Raw genomic sequence first — 19,107 nt, 5'->3', positions numbered from 1 at the left:
ATAAAAATATTTGGGTTATGGCAATCGCAAAGACACTGAGGGGGAGTGTGTCCGCCTTGTTCCAGGACCTAGGTCGCCAATGGGCTTGAGTGGGGGTGAGCCAAGTAACCAAGGGAGGCCTCACTAAAATTGAATGGGGAGGCCAGGAAGGGGAGCTCCGACAGGTACCACTGGAGCTCTGACAGGTACAGGAAGACTTGTCCATTTCACACCCCAACAAAGAGTCCTCCAGGGGAAGGAATCAACTATGGGCCCCAACAGGGAAAGATGTGCATTGCATCTCCTACAAGAAATCCACTACCTCTGTGAATCTGCCAATGAGAAACTGTTATCACCCTGAACTCTTGCTTTTCTGCAATGGACTTTCGCTCAAAACACCCCTCCCAATTTCCTCCTTAGTAAAATTGTGTTCCTTTCCTTTGTTTGTTAGTCTTGCCCGTGGTTTTTCAGACCTCGAATGTCCCAAATTCCAATTCTTGGCTATTTCTGAATGAACCCATTTTGCTGGAAAAATAACTGGCCGTTTTATTTTTTAGTTTTAACAGTAGTCCGAGAAGGAGGGGAGGCAGTGTTCAGGGCGTGGGGAGGACCTAGGCTTTTACTTTGCCGTGAGAGTGTTGGGAAGTCTGGGAGTGTTTTAAGGATTGACATGATTTGATTTACATTCTAGGGACCCTCTGGTAGCAGGTGGAAAATGGGACTGTCCGGGCCAAAAGGAGAAGCAAGGAGCCGAGGGAGGACAGAACCTCCGTTAGTCTGCCGCAAACCGAGCCGAGGATGGGGCTGACCCTCAGGCGTGGGAGTGGGTCTGCGGAGGCGGAGCGGGGAAACTGCGCCCCACTCCAATTCCGCCCGGGCCCCGCCCCCTCCCGCCCGGGCCCCGCCCCTCCCCGCCCTGGCCCCGCCCCCTCTCCCGCGCCCCCGCCCCCGCCCGCCCGGGCCCCGCCCCTCCCCGCCCGGGCCCCGCCCCCACCCCTTCCCGCGGCGCTGCGGGCGCGGCTGGGCGGGTGAGTGAGGGTCGGGGAGACCCGGGCCAGCCCCACAGGGGCCACTCCGGCCAAGGTCATTGCGCACCCGGGCCGCCGGGATCCGGAGCGGGGCGGGGACCGCCGGGGACCGCGCAGGCGGTGGGGGGGCGGCGTCCGGATGTCCCGACGCTCTGCTGCCCTACTTCCGGGGCCTCCACTTTCACTTTCCGTTCCGCTGTAGCGGCTCTCCTCCCCACCTCGGTCCGGGGCCGCCCCGGAGCGAGTGTGGCTGCCGTCCCGGACGCCGGGGGGCGCTCCCTGCACCGAGAAGAGGGTCCTCCCCGGGGACCAGCAGCGCCCGGCGGTCGGCGTCACTCTCCTCCCCGCGCCAGGCCCGTCTCGCTTCCTCTGTCGCCCATCGAGGGCTTGGCTCGGTGCCGCCTGCCCTTCCCTCCCCCCCCCCTCCGCCGCGGGGTCCCAGCCCCTTCCTACAGCCGGTGCCCGGGGCTGGCGATGTTACCCGATTGCCGCTGGGGACACCAAGGCACAAAGAGGGCGCGGGCCGCGCCTGAGGCCGCCTCTGGCCGGGGCTGAGTTGCCGTGGCCGTCCGCCCTCTGCCAGGTGACCCAGGGATAGCGTTTCTCCGGAGCTGCTGCCCCCGCCTGGGGGGATGGGCGCAACCCCGCCGGATGGACGAGAAGACCAAGAAAGGTGGGCACCCCCTGGAGGCGCCGGGAGACTTCCGTTAGGAGGTGGGCCCAGGCAGGACCCGGCCTCCCCTAACCCGAGGTCCTGGGCGAGGGAGCTTGACCGGTCCTCCCTCTACCCACCTGCCCTGCAGTTTCCTTCCTTGGGGCCTGGTTGCTTCCAGAGGCTTGTCATTCAACTATGGGATACCTCTGAGGCCACCGCAAGCCAGCTCTGCTGCCAAGGGCGTGGGGAGCTCCCAGGCTGGTGGGGGGACATGGATCTTGACCTGAATACCAGGGGTCCATGCCTCCCCTCTTCCTCTTTCCCCCAGCATTATACAGCATGCCAAGTCCTGTCATCACTCTGCTTAAAGACCCTCCTGTGCTCCTCTGTGTTCTTAAAGGCCAGAGTCCTTACTTAGCCCACAAGGCCCTTCGGGCATCATTGACCTCATAGTCTTAACCCCATTCACCCCCTTGTTCATTCCAGTGACCTCCACTGGCTTCTTTCTGTTCTCACCCAACCATTTCTTGCTCAAGGCCAACCCCTTACATTTCTCTCCACCTGGAATACTCTTCCCTAACTGGGTCTGGCCTTATGTAACTTCTGGTCTCAGCTTCAGCACCACCTCCTCCTGGAGGTCTTCCCTGATCTCCTTACCCTGTTATTTCCTTGCCAGCATGGATCACGATCTCAATTTTTTTTCTATTGTTTGTCTCCTTACTGGGCTGGGAGGTCCATGAGGAGAGGGACAATGTTTATCTTATTCACTGCTGAATCTCAGTTTCTGGAACAGTGTTTGGTGCACGGTAGGAGCTCAGTAAATGCTTGTCAGATAAATGAATGGAAGTAAGGGGGCCTGGGAGTATGAAGGAAAAATAGAACCAAATGAACAGGGAGGGGGAATAGGGAGCATCAGAGACCCTTCAGAGAAAGGGACTTTTAAGCTGAGTACTGAAGGATATGTAGGAGTTCACCAGGAAGACAGAGGAAACAGCATGTACAAGGGATCACCACCTCCCTTACCCCTAGCTCCTGAAAAAAAAACAAAACAAAACAAAACCGTGTGCTAACCTGCTTCCACCTTGCTGGATTTCAGCCGAGGAGATGGCCCTGAGGCTCACCCGAGCAGTGGCAGGCGGGGATGAACAGGTGGCAGTGCAGTGTGCCATCTGGCTGGCAGAGCAACGGGTGCCCCTGAATGTGCAACTAAAGCCTGAGGTCTCCCCAACACAGGACATCAGGTGAGGATTGCGTGGTTGGCTAAAGACTTAGTGTTTCCTGAACCCCAGTGGACCACAATATAATCTTGCCTATAGAACAGTTACGCTTAATGGCAGGTTCTGGTGTCAGGAGACCTAGTTTCGAACCTGAGCTCTGTCACTAATCAACTGTGAGATATATGACAAGTCACTTCACTTCTCAGTTTCACGTTTTTGGTTTTTTTTTAATTTAAAAAATGGGGCAGGGATCCCTGGGTGGCGCAGCGGTTTGGCGCCTGCCTTTGGCCCAGGGCGCGATCCTGGAGACCCGGGATTGAATCCCACATCGGGCTCCCAGTGCATGGAGCCTGCTTCTCCCTCTGCCTGTGTCTCTGCCTCTCTCTCTCTCTCTCTCTGTGTGACTATCATAAATAAATAAAAATTTAAAAAAAATGGGGCAATAATAGTAAGCTATCTCATAGGGTTGTTAGAAGGCATATGAGAAAGTCCTCACATGACAGGAAAAAAAACATAACTGTGGCATAAACAAGTTTGGTGGCCAGTAGTCTACATGTGGAGGCTGTGCTTGCTGCAGTCCTCAGAGACTCCTGCTTCTGTCTTGTTATTCTGCTGTTCATGGACTCCATTCTGAGGTTTGCTTCTTGGTCAAAAATGGCTGTTCCAGCTCCAGCCATCACATCAGCATTCTTGTCAGCTGGAAGGAGAAAGATGTGTCTCTCCCAATCAAATGGGGGTGAGGGGCAAATGTGGGGACACCCTAGCTGGTGGCCCCAGGCGGTGAAAGAATTCACCCAAAAGTTTATTGAATACATGGCAAGGGAGCAAGACTGTCTGCGGTGAGGTGGGGGGCTGTAGTTAAAGGGCACAGTGGAATGGATAGAATTTCCCTTTCTTTGGTAACTGTGCTTGGTGTAAGTAACCCATTGGCCAGCTGGGGCTTTGGGTATTCTGAGGTGGGTCACTTAATGTTTGCATTCAGCTTTGATGGTCACTGTGGGTCCTTTTGCCTTGATTTCAGCTCCTCTGCTCAAGCTTGCTGCCCAGGAGCAGCCTCTACAAAAAGGAAGGGGACACCCCCTCCCACACTTAGGAGCACACAGCCCAGAAAGTTGCACACCTCTTCCACGGAATTCCTGTGGACCAGAGCTCAGTTTGAAGGGAGGCTGTGGAATGTGACCAGACATCCAAGTAGAATTCAGGGGCTCTGTTAGCCAGAAAAGCAAGGGAGAATGGATACTGGTTAGTCTTTCCCAGGAGACTTAAACTTGACGTTGTGATGCTTAGCACAGTGCCTCGCACATGTTAATCACTCAATAAATGGTGGTGTTGATCTGGTTTTTTTTTCCTGCTGCATAGTAAAACTGTACTTTCAGTTTGATTTTTCTTTTCTTTCTTTCTTTTCTTTTCTTTTTTTTTTTTTTAAAGATTTTATTTATTAGAGACACAGAGAGAGGCAGAGACACAGGCAGAGGGAGAAGCAGGCTCCATGCAGGGAGCCTGACGTGGGACTCAATCCCGGGTCTCCAGGATCACGCCCTGGCCTGAAGGCGGCGCTAAACCGCTGAGCCACCGGGGCTGCCCTGATTTTTCAATGATCCTGGTGGATCCCATTTGATTTTTTAAATGGTTTTATTGAGATATAGTTGACATACCATACAACTCAACAATTTAAAGTGTATGGCTCAAGGCTTTTAGTATATTCAGGGCTATGCAACCATCATCACCATCAATTATGGAACGTTTTTATCGCTTTGTACAAAACCCTGGTCTGCACTTACTAGTAGTCACTACTCATCTCCTTGCCTTTGCTTAACACCAGCCTTGGGCAGCCACTAATCGTTATCTCCAGGGATGTGCCTGGTCTGGACATTCCATTTAAATGGACTCGTACAATATGCGGTTTTTTGTATCTGACTTCTTTCACTTAGCATCATGTTTTCTCGATTCATCCATTAAGTAGTGTGTATCAGAACTGTATTCCTTTTATTTTTATTTATTATTATTATTTTTAAGTAGGCTTCCCTAAGCGTGGAGCGCAGTGTGGGGCTTGAACTCATGACCCTGAGATCAAGACCTGAGCTGAGGAGCACCTGGGTGACTCAGTGGTTGAGCATCTGCCTCTGGCTCAGGTTGTAATCTCAAGGTCCTGGGATCGAGTCCCGCAGCAGGCTTCCCAAAGCGGGAAGCCTGCTTCTCCCTCTGCCTATGTCTCTGCCCCTCTCTCTGTTTCTCATGAGTAAATAAATAAAATGTTAAAAAAAAAAAAAAAAAAAGACTTGAGCTGAGATCAAAAGTTGGATGCTTAACGAACTGAGCCACCCAGGCACCCCAGAACTCTATTCCTTTTTGTTGCTGAATAATAATCCATTGTATGAAAATACCATTTTCCCTATCTGTTAGTCATTTGATGAACATGGAGTTTTTTTCCACTTTTTGGCTAATGTGAATATTGCTGCTATGAATATTTGTGTCCAGCTTTTCTTTTCTTTTTTTTTTTTAAAGATTTTATTTATTTATTCATGAGAGACACAGAGAGAGAGAGACAGAGACACAGGCAGAGGGAGAAGCAGGCTCCATGCAGGGAGCCTGATATGGGACTCGATCCCAGGATTTGGGATCATGCCCTGAGCCAAAGGCAGACCCTCAACCGCTGAGCCACCCAGGCGTCCCTAATGTGTCCAGCTTTTCATATGGACATATCTTTGCTCCCAGTTTTACTGAGGGATCATTGACATATAACATTGTATTAGTTTGAGGTGATGTGATAGTGTGATTTATAATAAGGAATATATATTTGGTCTTTGTCCTTCCCTGCCACAGAGCTCCTTGGAACTTCATAAGTGACGAGAGTGGTAAAGGTGTCTTTTGCTAGGCGAATGAGGTGACTTCTGGAATGTCCCTAGATGACCTAAGGATAGCGGCTGGGCACCACCAGAGGAACCAACCCTGTGATTAGAGGGTTGGAGCTTTCCAGTGCCATCTACCTGACCTCCTGGGAGGGGACAGGTTGAGTGAGTCCCCAGTGTTGGTGGTTTAATCAGCCATGCCTACATCATGAAATCTTCACAACAACTGAAAAGGACAGGGTTCAAGAGAGCTTCTGGGTTGGTGACCACATGGAGATTTGGGGAGAATGGTAGAGTCCAAGAGGGCATGGAAGCTCCTCACCCCTTCCCCATACCTTGCTCTATGCATTGCTTTCATCTGGCTTTTCCTGAATTATATCCTTTTATAATAAACCAGTGATCTAGTTAGTAAAATGTTTGTGAACTGCTCTAGCAAATTAATTGAACCCAAGGAATGGGCTCTTGGATTCCCCCAGTTCTTTTTTTATTTTTATTTTTATTTTTTAAGATTTTATTCATATGAGAGAGAGAGAGAGAGAGAGAGGCAGAGACACAGGCAGAGGGAGAAGCAGGGCCCCCACAAAGAGCCTAATATGGGACTCAATCCTGGACCCTAGGATCATGCCCTGAGCCAAAGGCAGACACTCAACCACTGAGCCACCCAGGCGTCCCCGGAACCCCTAGTTCTATAGCCAGTGAGTCAGCACAGGTGACAGCCCGGGCTTGTGATGGGCATTGGGGGGGTGGGCAGTCTGGGTCTGAGCCCTCGACCTGCAGACGCTGCTGCTATCTCTGGTTGCAATATAGGATGCCCTGCTGGTGCCCGAGAATTGTTGGGGGATATGTGAGGAGCCCCCCTCTTCCTGTCCACAGGTTGAAAATGGAGTCTCAGAATCCTTTTAAATGTACAACATAATGATTTAGTAGATGTGTGTATTGTGCAGCGATGGCCACAATAAGTTAATATCCATTGCCTCACGTATTTACATATTATTATTATTTTTAAGTAATCTCTACACTCAACATGGGACTCAAACTCACCACCCTGAGATCAAGGGTCTCATGCTCTACTGACTTAGCCAGCCAGGCACCCCTATTTTTTCTTGCAATCAGAGCTTTTAAAATTCATTCTCAGCAACATTCAAATATATAACATAGTATTGTTAACTGTAGTCACCATGCTGTACATTACCTCTCCATGGTTTGTTTATGAACCTCAGTACTGTTATCACACCTAATAATTATTAATAATTCCTTAAAATCCTCTAATACTGTTTGTTAAAATTTCCGATTATCTAATTAACAGTTTTTATAGTGAGTTTGTTCCTGTCGAAGCCAAAGGCGATCTACACATAGCATTTCTTAATACTGTTTTTTTTTTTAATCCTTTCTCTTTTTCTGCTATTAATTTAAGGAAACTGGTCTCCGACCTCCAGGATTTTCCCACATTCTGGATTTATTAATTGCTGTCTTGGGATGTCATTTAGGACTTCCAGGTTTTCTTGTAGTTGAATATGAAGGTTAGATTAGTCAGAAGCATCTTTTTACGTTCCCAGGAGCTCATCCTCATTTACTGATTACTGCTTTCCATTCTTGTTCTCTACTCCGATTTTTCTGTTTCTGTTGGGATCAGTTCTGTTTTTTTTTTGTTCTTTTTTTTTTTTTTTTAATCTTAGCCCTTTCTTTTCATGCTTTTGATCTTCCAGAAATGCTGAAGGGTCCTTGAGGAGGACCCTTTCTCTGATCATTTCTCTGAAATGATATACTGGGTTGAAATCCTGCCTCTCATGGACATTCAGCGCTTGCTGGGTAGAGTCTGTTTAGTCTGTGTGACCTGGCTGTGCCTCGTGGTTTCATCTGTATAATAGTGGTGACAACACGATCTGCCTCATGCATTTGTGGAGAGGATTAAATGAACTAAAACATAAGAAGTGCTTTGAAGTGTCTTGGCATATAATAAATAGTAAGTGTTGGTGGCGAGGCTAAGGAGCAAAGGACAGGATGATAGAGGAGGCCAGAGAATGGGCAGGGATTTGATTCTCAGAGCAGTGTGGGGCCACTGCAGGGGCTTAAGCATCGGGTTCTGATCAAGAAGGAAGCACGAGCCTGTGGGAATCCAGGAAAGGCCCCTAACCCAGACTGGGGGCTGTGGGCATGTGCCCATGTGTCCGTAGACATGCATGTGCAACCACCAGTGTGCAGACCTATACGAGCTGGTCCTGAGGTTGGACCTGTGACCTTCTCCACAGGCTATGGGTAAGCGTGGAGGATGCTCAGATGCACACAGTCACCATCTGGCTCACAGTGCGCCCTGACATGACAGTGGCTTCCCTCAAGGATATGGTGAGTTGGCCGGGGGAAGGGGGTGGTCGCTTCCCATTTTGCTTCTGCCTCTCTTTCCTCTGCTGTTCCCTTTGCACTCTGCCTCTCTCTGTGTCAGGTGTTCCTAGACTACGGCTTTCCGCCTGTGCTGCAGCAGTGGGTGATCGGGCAGCGGCTGGCCCGGGACCAGGAGACCCTGCACTCCCATGGGGTGCGGCGGAATGGGGACACTGCCTACCTCTACTTGCTGTCAGCCTGCAACACCTCGCTCAACCCTCAGGAGCTGCAGCGGGAGAGGCAGTTGCGGATGCTGGAAGGTGAGGCTCTGCCTCTGAGCGACTTGGGACTCACCTGAGGTCACAGGGCAAGAGGGAGCAGAGCCCTTGGGCTTTCCATCAGGAGTTCTCGCCAGGGAGGACGACATTCTTCCTAGTGGGCAAAAGAGGACAGCCCCCCCACCCCCTAGAGAGCCATTTCCAAGACACTGAGAGCAGGTGGTCTAGGGGAGGAGGGGGGCTGAGTTCAGTCCTGGCTCCAGCATTTATCGGCTGTATGACCTCATGCAAGTCCCTTCGTCTCTGGTCCTCTGTTTCTAAATCTGTAAATTGGCTGTGATGATAATAATAGTGTCTACATTTTTGGCTTATTATCTGGAAATATTTCAGACTTACAGAAAAGTTGCAAAATTGTACAAAAAATTGTATAACAAATTCCAAGTACCTTTTACATGGATTCCCTAACATTTCATCACAATTGTTTTGCTTTGTCATTCTCTATATAAAATTACTCATTTTTGTCTAAATACTTTTTCCTGAACCGTTGTGAAGGTGCAGACATGACATCCCTTCTCACCTAAATATTTCAGTGTCCATTTTCTTTAAAAAGGTGTCATTTTCTTAACATTTCCACATGCAACTACCAAACTTAGGAAATCAACAATGATTATTTAATCCACAGATTTTACCCAAATTTTACCAGTTGTCACATGAATATCCTTTACAGCAAGAGAGACCTGGCAGTGACATCATGTCTCTCAGGGTCCTTTGGTATTTGGTATCCACAGTCTTCCTTTGACGTTCCTGATATTCGAAGAGTCCAGCCAGTTTTGTTTTTGTTTTTCTGCCCCATGTGCCCTCATGAATGGATGCACATTCAGTATTTGGCACGAGCATCTCAGAAGTGATTGTGCCTCTAGGTGCAGGACTTCGGGAGCATAGGAAGCCGGTTTTTAGGTCGGGAAGCAGGAGCATTCACGGGTGGAGGAGGAACTCTGACCCTGTGGGAGCCGGATACTGGGCCAGGCCTCTGCTCACCTGGCGACCCGAGCCGGAGACTCCCCGAGGGAGGAGGAACCGGTGCGGGGCGCAGGGCGCAGGGCGCCTGGCTGGCGCGGCGCGTGCACGAAGTGCGCTGCATGGCTCTGCCACCCCGAAACCCTCCTCCCTAGATCTGGGCTTCAAGGACCTCACGCTGCAGCCCCGGGGCCCCCTGGAGCCAGCTCTCACGAGGCCGGGAGTCCCCCAGGAGCCCGGGCGGGGCCAGCCCGACGCCGCGCCCGAACCCCCGCCGGTAAGCCGCTCCCCCGTCCGCAGCCCCGCCCCCGACGCCGCCCCGCGCTCCCGGGCCCCGCCCCCTGACTCCCCGCGCGGGGTCCCCGGCCGCCCCGCGCCGTTTCCAGCCCCGCCCCCCGACTCTGCCCCCAGGTGGGCTGGCAGTGCCCCGGCTGCACCTTCATTAACAAGCCCACGAGGCCCGGCTGCGAGATGTGTTGCCGGGCGCGGCCGGAGGCCTACCAGGTCCCCGCCTCCTACCAGCCGGACGAGGAGGAGAGAGCGCGCCTGGCGGGCGAGGAGGAGGCGCTGCGCCAGTACCAGCAGGTGGGCGCGGAAGTGCCGGGGCGACACCCTCGGGGCGGGGGGGGGGCGTAGGACGGAAAGGGAGGCGCCTGTGCATTGCCGCTCCTCCCCCGTTGCTGCTTTGCCGGCTCCTGACCCCACTGCTGGTGGTGACCCTGCACTAGACTGTGACTCGCCCTCCCCTGGAGGCCTCAGGTGCTGAGACTCTGCTCCCTGGCTGTGGTCACATGCCCCGCCCCAACTTGGGCTGTGGCTCCCCACTCCGCTTTGACTTACACACCCACTGTTCATACAACCGCCCCAGGCTATGACTCCACTACCCTAGCTCCGACCATGCTTTTGGCCACCTCCTCATACCTCCTCCTTATCTGCCTATGACCTAGCTCTTGCTCCACTTAGACATCGCCTCACCCTGGACCCTACAATTCCCGACCTCCCTCCCCGTTGTGATTCACCCCGGACTTCCTAAGAGGCTGGACCCAGCCCCTCACCCCTCCCTGCGAAATTGACCCCGCCCTCTGTCCTGCCCCTCCCATAGCTCTGCCCCCGATTCTGACACAAGCCCTGAGTACACAGATACCAGATCCTGAGTGTTCCCCATTCTGATCGGATGCCCCCACCCCCACCCGCATTCCCCTTGGATCCAGTGCTATCCTTGCCCCATCCCAGCCATGACCTCATTCGTGGTCTTACCTCCAGCCTTGGCCCAGACCCCGTCCTCTTTCCCGTCCCCTTTGCTCCCTAGCTTTATCACCATCTCCATACCCCTGACCCACTCTGTGACCTTGACCGGCTCCGACCCCAGCCCCTGCCCAACCCCGCCCTGCTTCTTGACAGAGACGTGAGCCCTGTTACCCTAGACCACCCCCTCAGACTTCACCGCCTTCCTTTCCCTGTCGCCATCACTCCCTCGCGTGGCTTGCCCCCGGTTGCAGCCCCAGCCGGCCCCAGCCTGGCCCGCCTCCTGCCCAGGGCTACCCCGCCTCCCCCCCCGGCCCCTCTGGCCCCCACGCTTCCCGCCATCTCGTCTCCTGCCCACCGCCAGGCCACCCCCACCCCCACCCCCACCCAGGGATCCTGACTCTCCCCCACCTCTGCCCCACCTCTGCCCCGCCTCCGGAGTCCGCCCCGGTCCCCTGGTCCTGCCCCCTTCCCGGCCGGCCCCTCCCCTGAGACCCTGACCTGCCCCGCGGCCCCGCCCCGTGTGCCCAGCGGAAGCAGCAGCAGCAGGAGGGGAACTACCTGCAGCACGTCCAGCTGGATCAGAGGAGCCTGGTGCTGAACACCGAGCCCACCGAGTGCCCCGTGTGCTACTTGGTGCTGGCGCCCGGCGATGCCGTGGTGCTGCGTGAGTGTCTGCACACCTTCTGCAGGTGCGGCCCCCAACCCCACCCCCAGCAATGCCCCGATTCTCGCAGCCGCCAATTACCGGAGGGCTGAGAGTGGGTGGGCCCGTGCTCTTACATCTCATTGGATGCCCGCAAAAACCTGCGAGGTAGGCGCTGTCGCCCCGTTTTTGCCCAGGAGTGTGAGGTGCAGAGAGGCCAGCGACTCGCTCAGGCGTTCAGGTTGCAGCGCCTGCGCCCCTTGCCGCTACCTGCGCAGGGGCGTCCAAGCCTATGGGGATCCCATCCCTGGCGGACTGAGCCAAGCCTGCTCTAGCTGGCTGGCGGGCTGACGGCCAGTCCTGGGCTGTGGAGACCGTGTCCTCCTTTCCCACGGCAGACATTGGTTGAGTGGCCCCTGGGTGCCAGGGGGCTGTGCTGGTCCTGGAGATCCAGGAGTGAGCAGAGCAGCTCAGTTCCTGCCTCCCGGACCTTACATTCCAGTGGAGAGGCTGATGTTAATCAAATAATTACTGGCGTCACTGTAAATTGTGTCAAATGCTAAGTTCCAGTGAATTGTGAGGGAAAACAACAAACCAGGAGCCCTGCCTCAGGAGGGGGTGGTCAGGGAAGCCCCTAGGGAGGTAGCACGGGAATGGACCAGAAGGTCTGGTGCAGGTGTCAGTGTGGCCAGAGCAGAAGGGTGGACAGAGGTGTTAGCGAGGATGGGCCACCGGGGTTCTCGGGAGCCGTAGTGAGGGCTGCAGGTTTGTTCTGGGCAGGTCCCGAGGGGAGGCTGCTGGGGAGGAGCAGCCACTGTGTTGAGAGTGGACTCTAGGAGCGAAGTGGATGCAGGGACCCCAGTGAAGATGTGCCTGTGGTCCTCCAGGCGAGGGGTGACGGGGGCCTGGACCAGAGCAGTGGAGGTGGCAGTGGGGTGGATAGAAGTGGAGGCCTTGGTGATGGGTTTGTGGGAGGGACAGGAGGGAAGGAAGGGAGGTGTTGAAGAAAAGCCTACCTGGGGTCAGGCCCCACCACGTGAAAGGGGCAGTCTGGGTGGATGGGGTTCAGGTGGCGCTAACCTCCAGCCCCCACCCCTCTCCCCCTCCAGGGAGTGCCTGCAGGGCACCATCCGCAACAGCCAGGAGGCAGAGGTCTCCTGCCCCTTCATTGACAACACCTACTCGTGCTCGGGCAAGCTGCTGGAGAGGGAGATCCGGGCGGTAAGGCCTGGGGGAGGGAGGGGCACCCCCTGCACCAGCAGGTGGGCATGGGCTTGGGACTGGGTCTCAGCACACATTTATCTGGAGCCTTCTGCGGGGGATGCTGGGGGCCGAGCAGTGAAGAGGACGGGACTCGGGGGAAGTAGCTGATATAGAAACCAGTGTTGTGAAGGAAAGACAGCAGAGCCCTTAAGAGTGGGGGCAACTCTGGGGCCACTGGCCTCGGTGACCCCAAGTCAGATATTCAACCCGTGCCTTGCTTTTCTCACATCAGTTAGGGTTGAAGTTAGTTTTTTGAAAGGTTGTGAAGAATATCGTAGAGGGCATGTGTAAAGATTTTAGAGTAGCGTGTGATGCATGGTGGGTAAGCCCTTGTGCCAGTTTGCTTATGCTGCATAACAAGGTAGTCTGGACACAGTGTCTTCAAACAACCACTGTTTATTTAGCTCATGAATCTGCACGTTAGTCATTGGGGTTGAGCTTAGCCAGACGATTCTCGTAGCTCCTGATTCTTCTAGCTCTTGCTAGGCCTGGCTGCTCCCAGGTGGGTTTAGCTGGTGGGTCGGCTGGCCCGGACTATGACACCGGCCTTAGTTACAGCTGCGGCAGCTGGGCCTCTTTCCACTTTGCTCGCCGGCCCCGGGGCAGGCTGGCCAGGCCTGCTCACCTGCGGTGGTCCCTAGGTTCCAGGAGCAGCCAGCGGGGGGCTCCAGTGCAAGAGAGCTTGCTCAGTCTCTGCTCTTCTGTCACTTGCTGCCCTGCCTGTGTTGCCCAAGCCAAGTCCCTGGGAGAGGGGACCACTCACAGGTGGAAGCACGGAGATGTGAAGAAATCGGGGCCATCGCTCCAGCAGTCCTCCAGGGCTGTACGGGTCTGCATGCGTGTTCGCCGTTACTGTTATTAACATCGTTACCAAGTTCTCCCCTTCCCTGAATCTCCATTCCCGCACCTGGAAAATTGACCGTTGGGCTTGATTCATAGTTTTTAAACTGCTGGGGAAGGGCCTTCTCAGAATTGGGCATCTTGGGATTGCCAGGCCAAAACATGAGGCAGTGTCAAAGGTGGCTGAGGTCCAAATGGGAGGACCCCCACAGGCACACCCCCAAGACCTCTGTTCCCCCTGCCTCTCCCTTAGGATACTGCTTCTGTGAACCTGCCTGACTACACCTAGGATTTCCAGAGCCCTGGGGGTCTACTTCAGCTGAGAAGGGGGAGGCAGGAAGGGTAGAGCTTGGGAACTCCCTCCTACACCGGAGGAGCGGCTCTGGGCAGCTGCAGAGGCCTTCTTGCTGTGGCCTGGAAAGTCCCCAGACATAGTCACTCATTCCGTATGTCCTGGCTCCCATGGTCATCCCCCACAGGTTTTCCCTTGAGGCCTACCCCTGCCAAGGGCACTGATGGGACCAGAGTTCCTGCTAAGGGGCTGCAGGGCCCATGCTTCCTCAGAGCCCCCAGGAATTGCCCCAAGACCCTGAGAAAGTCGGGTGTGGCAGAGGGAGAAAGGGGCAGGGATCAGTGGAGTAGTGCACTGGAGGTTATCTTTACAAAACACACGCCTAAACCACATAGAACTAGAAGAGAAATCAAAAAGACAAGTCACCCACACAACCCTGCCATCCCAGGGGATCCCTGACTGCATTTTCTCCTGTTCCCTTAGGTCTGCGGGCAGACATGATTTTACTCCTTTTTAAATCAAGTTTACTAAGGCAATGATTTTACTCCTTTTTAAATCAAGTTTACTAAGGCAAACTTGGCACACAATAGGATGCACCCATTGTAAGCATGCAGTTGGGTGAATTTTGATAAAACTCATTCTTGTAACCACCACCGTTTAGATTTTAGGATTTTAGCCTTGATTTTAAGAATTATCATAAGTCTCCATAGATGGCATCTATGCTGCTTATACCTCTTCTCATAATAATTCCAGTTTCTCAGTTTGTAACAAAATGCTTCAAGGAACTTTTTGCGTGGTGTCTCTTCTTACATATTATTTGTTTAGGGTAGCCTTGTAGAAGTGGAGTGAGTCCCAAAGGGTCAGAGAAGTTTTGTTGAAACAACTGTCACGTTGCCTTCTCAGAGTGTGAAGTACCAGCTACTAGTTCTTCACCAGTATTACCAGTTATTACTTTTGTTCATATTTTCTCTTTTTTAAAAAAAATTGTAGACTATACATAACAAAACTTATAATTTTTACCATTTTTCTTTTTTTTGTTTTTTACTATTTTTAAGTATACAGCTCTGTAGCATTAAGTATACTCACGTTGTTTTGCGAGCAGCACCACCACCCATCTCTAGAAGTTTTAATACACTTTTTTTTTTTTTTTAAGATTTTATTTATTTATGAGAGACCCAGAGAGAGGCAGAGACACAGGCAGAGGGAGAAGCAGGTTCCCTGTGGGGAACCCAGTGCAGGACTCAATCCCAGGATTCCGGGATCACTCCCTGAGCTGAAGGCAGATGCTCAACTGCTGAGCCACCCAGGTGTCCCTTAATCTACTTTCTGAATGGAGGTTTTTTTTTTTTTAGATTTTATTTATTCATGAGAGACAGAGAGAGAGAGAGAGAGAGAAGCAGAGACACAGGCAGAGGGAGAAGCAGGCTCCATGCAGGGAGACCGATGTGGGACTCGATCCTGGGACCCAAGGATCACACCCTGAGCCAATGTCAGGCACTAAACCACCGAGCCACCCAGAGATCCCCTTGAATGGAGTTTTTAAACACTGAGGATGATGGTGTGAAGCAAAGAGCCGGGGCTAGGTTGGACTTCATGGGTTGGGGGCTTCCTGGAGGATATTTGGTGGCAAGGAGAGCCCTTGTCAGCTGTTCTGAACCCCAAGAAAACCAGATTGTGAGTTGTGGCCTTTTGGCAGCTGCTGCCTCCCGAGGATTACCAGCGATTTCTGGACCTGGGCGTCTCCATCGCGGAAAACCGCAGTGCCTTCAGCTACCACTGCAAGACCCCAGACTGCAAGGGATGGTGTTTCTTTGAGGATGATGTCAATGAGTTCACCTGCCCGGTGTGCTTCCACGTCAACTGCCTGCTCTGTAAGGTGGGGATGGGGACCCATGCTGCCCAGTTCCCCTAGTCCTGCCAACAGCTCACTGCCATCCGGTGCTTGTTCCCCTGGGATGGGAGCTGTGACACTAGCCTGTCATGCCGGACAGCTGCATGTCAGTGACAGTGTCTGGCCCAGGCCCCAATCTGAACCTAAGCCTTGGACCAAGCCCTGGCCCTCGATGGAACCTCAACCTAGACTGAGCCTCAGCCCAGTACTGAGCCCTGACCCTGGCCTCTCACAGAACCCCGATCCCAGTCACAAACTGACCCCAACGCTGGCCCCAGACTGAGTCTCAACCCCTGTCCCTGACCCCAAACCTAGACGGAGGCTTGCCGGGCCCTGACCTCAGGCCACTCCCTCCTCTCATCGTCTCAGCACTGAAGAGATTGGTCTCGAGGAGACAGGTCTGAGCCTCGTCACAGCCCAAGCAAGCTGTCTCTGAGAACTGGGGCTGTGATCAGGGCAGAGCCTAGCCAGGGATGGGGGGGGGGGGGGGGGCGGGGATAGCCATGGGGAAGAGGTGGTGTAGGGATTTTTCTGCCCTTAGGACTTAGCATACATGGCTATTATTATCATATGGGACCACCCCGGCCTCAGTGTCCCCTTCCATAAAGTGGGTACTTAGTTTATAAAGCCATGCCATCATCTAGAAGCAGTAAGTGTCCCTCATGCTTCTTAACTCCTTGAGGAACTCACCTTGAGCCCCTCGCCCCTCTGCAGGCCATCCACGAGCAGATGAACTGCAAGGAGTACCAGGATGACCTGGCCCTGCGGGCTCAGAACGATGTGGCCGCCCGACAGACAACCGAGATGCTCAGGGTGAGGCAGGGTGGGGACTGAGGGCCTGGGGATTGGAGATCTGGGAACTGTCTGCGGGTGGGGGCTTCTCGGAAAGGGCTGTGATTCACATAGCCCTGAAGGCTCTCACCCCCTTCTTGCCATCCAGAAACAGCACTTAGCTAGGACAAGTGGTTGGGTGGCGAGCAGCAGGGAGAGCGTCCACAAAGATGGGGATGGACACAGCCTGGCCTGGGTGGAGCAGCGTAGGGGAGTGACCCCCAGGACTCCCCCATGAACTCCGCAGGGACCAGGGAGAGGTTGCCTGGTAGAGCTGCCCCAGCTTGGCTGAAGGCTGGCTCCTGCTCTGTCCCCAGTCCATGCTGCAGCAGGGTGAGGCCATGCACTGCCCGCAGTGCCGGATCGTGGTGCAGAAGAAGGACGGCTGTGACTGGATCCGCTGCACCGTCTGCCACACCGAGATCTGCTGGGTGACCAAGGGGCCGCGCTGGGGACCCGGGGTGAGTCCTCTGGAGAGCAGAGGCCTGCGGGAGCTGGGGGGAACTGCCCGGGGGCCTTGCCCGAGAGTGGGGGACAGCCCCTGGGGCGAGGCCAACCACTGCCCGTATTCATCCAGCTTGTAAAGTAAGAACGCTTTTTTACATTTTTTATAAATGGTTGAAAAGTACCAAGAAAAGAATATTTTGTGACCTGTGAAAATTCTATGCAATCCAAGCGTCCTGTCCATAAGTAGCGTGTTCTGGGAGCACAACCCCGTACACTCGTCGTGTACCATCTCCGGCCGCTTTTGCGCCGTGTGGGCCGAGACCAGATGAGCCCAGAACCCTGAAGCGACTGGCCCTTTACAGGAGAAGCTTGCCGACCCCCACCCTAGAGGCAGCCAGGGATTCGCGCTGGGGTCAGAGGCAGAGGGCCCCTGGGACTGGCGCCCCCTGGCCGCGTGCTCGGGCTGTTGGGAGCCGCGGAGCCTTCATGTGTAAGGTGGAGATGGTAGCCCGGCCTCTGGCAGCCTTCTCCCCAGAGTCACGTGAAAACGTGGGGCGGTGCTCAGCGGGGTCCTGTCAGTGGGCGCTGCACAGAGGTAGCTGTCTTTATTAGGAGCGTGTTCCTGGAGACGGGGGCTCATCGTTCATCCAGGTAGACACCAGGACAGACAGAGGCAGAGGGAGCTGCCCTCTCGGTGCCAGGATGGCACATCCTTTGCCAGCTCTGGGTCTAGGGGGGGCGTAGGCAGACCATGTAGTTGAGGGTGCCGTGGGAGTCCAGAAGGTCTTACTGACTGCCTCCATCAGGTAGCTGAGGCCACGAAGGCCGTTCGTAGCAGGAGGAGCTGCCCGAGGCACGCCCGGAGTGGGGCGTGCAGCCCTTTGAGGGTGTGATGGAGCAGCACGGGGAGGGCACTGTCTTCACTGCCGTGACCTTCTCTTCTCTCCGTCCTCTAGGGTCCAGGAGACACCACTGGGGGCTGCCGTTGCCGGGTGAATGGGATTCCTTGTCACCCTAGCTGTCAGAACTGCCACTAGCTGAGGATGGCCCAGTCCCCAGGCTGACTCAGCCCCACATCCCCATGCTGCTGTGGGACAGGGCTGGTGCTTTGGCTTGGATTTCTGGCCTGGGGGGATGCCTTTGCGCTTGGCTGATACAGGCCTTGTAGAGACCAAGGCCCCTGAACTGTGTGGATGGCTTTGTTTGCAAGGGGTGTTGCAGGGGCCTTGCCTAAGCTTGCGGTGGGTGTTGTCCATGGCTCTGTCTGCCCCAGGGCCTTTGCCCCTCCTCTGGGGCTCTCAGCTTTTCTCTGTGGCTCTTTCCTCTGCCTGACCCAGACTTAAACACAGCCCTGCTGGATGGAGCCTCAGAGAGCCCTGTGTGAGTCCACACTCACCCCTTCCACCACCCTCGTCCGCTTAACGTTGAGCACCCATAACCCACGACTTCCCCATCAGCTTTCTGGGGCTGACTGTCCTCTGTCTTTGCTGTCGGAGGCCTGGGGCCTCTTAGAGAGCTGCTGCTAATCCTGTTGGGATCCAGGAAGAGGGAGACCTGGCAGTGTCTGAAGCACAGCCCATCAGGTCAGCTTCCATGTCTCCCTCTTTGCTGCCTGTGTAAGCTAATTAAAATGGCTTTCCAGGAAGGGATGAGTGTGATGTCATGAGAGGGAGTGCAAGCGTCGTGGGCTAGGACCATGCATGCAGGCAGGATGGCGAGCCTCCTCTGGGAACAGTGGAGCAAGGGTGTGCCTGACCCCTGGGATCCTTGCCTGGGCCTAGACACCTCTGTGCCCATCTGAGGGGCAGCAGTCACCTGGACAGGCAGTTTGCAGTATGTCAAGGGTCTAGGAAGCAGGGTCTGCAGATCGGCCTGGGCCACAGGGGGAGGGCGGGGCCAAGGCAGCAGCTACAGACCACTAGGCCAGCCTTGCTGCACACTTGTGGCCCCTCGGTGGCCATCGGGGGTGGGAGGACAGAGATCCTTCAGGAACACATGAAGCTACTGCAGCTGAATGGCATTGACTGTCCTCGTTTTAACATCTCAGGCAAGATGGCACAGTACTGGTGCGTATTAGTCATCACTCTGTGCTGGTCAGAGATGAATAAAATGTGGTTCTGGGTGTCCATTCTGGAAGTTTTGCTGCCTTCTCAGACCAGCACCCCCTTGTTGAGATCTGGTATTTGATGGTGAACACATCATCTGAGCTGCGATGTGGATGATCATCCCAACAGGTGGAGGGTGTCTGTTCTTCAAGGCCTGGCTGGTTTCCAGACTCTAGGAGTTGGGGCATGTGGCTTTGGCTGGGGG

At 54.4% G+C, this 19,107-nt stretch overlaps 1 protein-coding gene across 2 annotated transcripts; it reads left to right on the top strand.

Annotated features, from left to right (window-relative positions):
* The first annotated feature begins 952 nt into the window (after positions 1-952).
* Positions 953-18,442, top strand: RBCK1 (RANBP2-type and C3HC4-type zinc finger containing 1). Of its 2 annotated transcripts, XM_072800431.1 has the most exons (13): positions 953-1,007; positions 1,591-1,680; positions 2,759-2,903; positions 7,978-8,071; positions 8,169-8,367; positions 9,498-9,619; positions 9,754-9,927; positions 11,119-11,279; positions 12,343-12,454; positions 15,325-15,504; positions 16,234-16,332; positions 16,668-16,811; positions 17,754-18,442. In XM_072800431.1, exons 2-13 carry the CDS (start codon positions 1,659-1,661, stop codon positions 17,832-17,834), a joined length of 1,533 nt encoding a protein of 510 aa, XP_072656532.1. In that variant the 5' UTR covers positions 953-1,007; positions 1,591-1,658; the 3' UTR covers positions 17,835-18,442. The 2 variants fall into 2 exon arrangements, with proteins under 2 accessions (XP_072656532.1, XP_072656534.1); XM_072800433.1 differs by lacking the exons at positions 953-1,007; positions 11,119-11,279 and having other exon boundaries at positions 1,218-1,680.
* The last annotated feature ends 665 nt before the right edge of the window (positions 18,443-19,107 follow it).

Source organism: Canis lupus, chromosome 26, assembly GCF_048164855.1.
Source record: "Canis lupus baileyi chromosome 26, mCanLup2.hap1, whole genome shotgun sequence".
NCBI classification, from domain to species: domain Eukaryota; kingdom Metazoa; phylum Chordata; class Mammalia; order Carnivora; family Canidae; genus Canis; species Canis lupus.
Note: the sequence above shows the minus strand (reverse complement) of the source record. Positions and strands in the feature narration are given on the sequence as shown.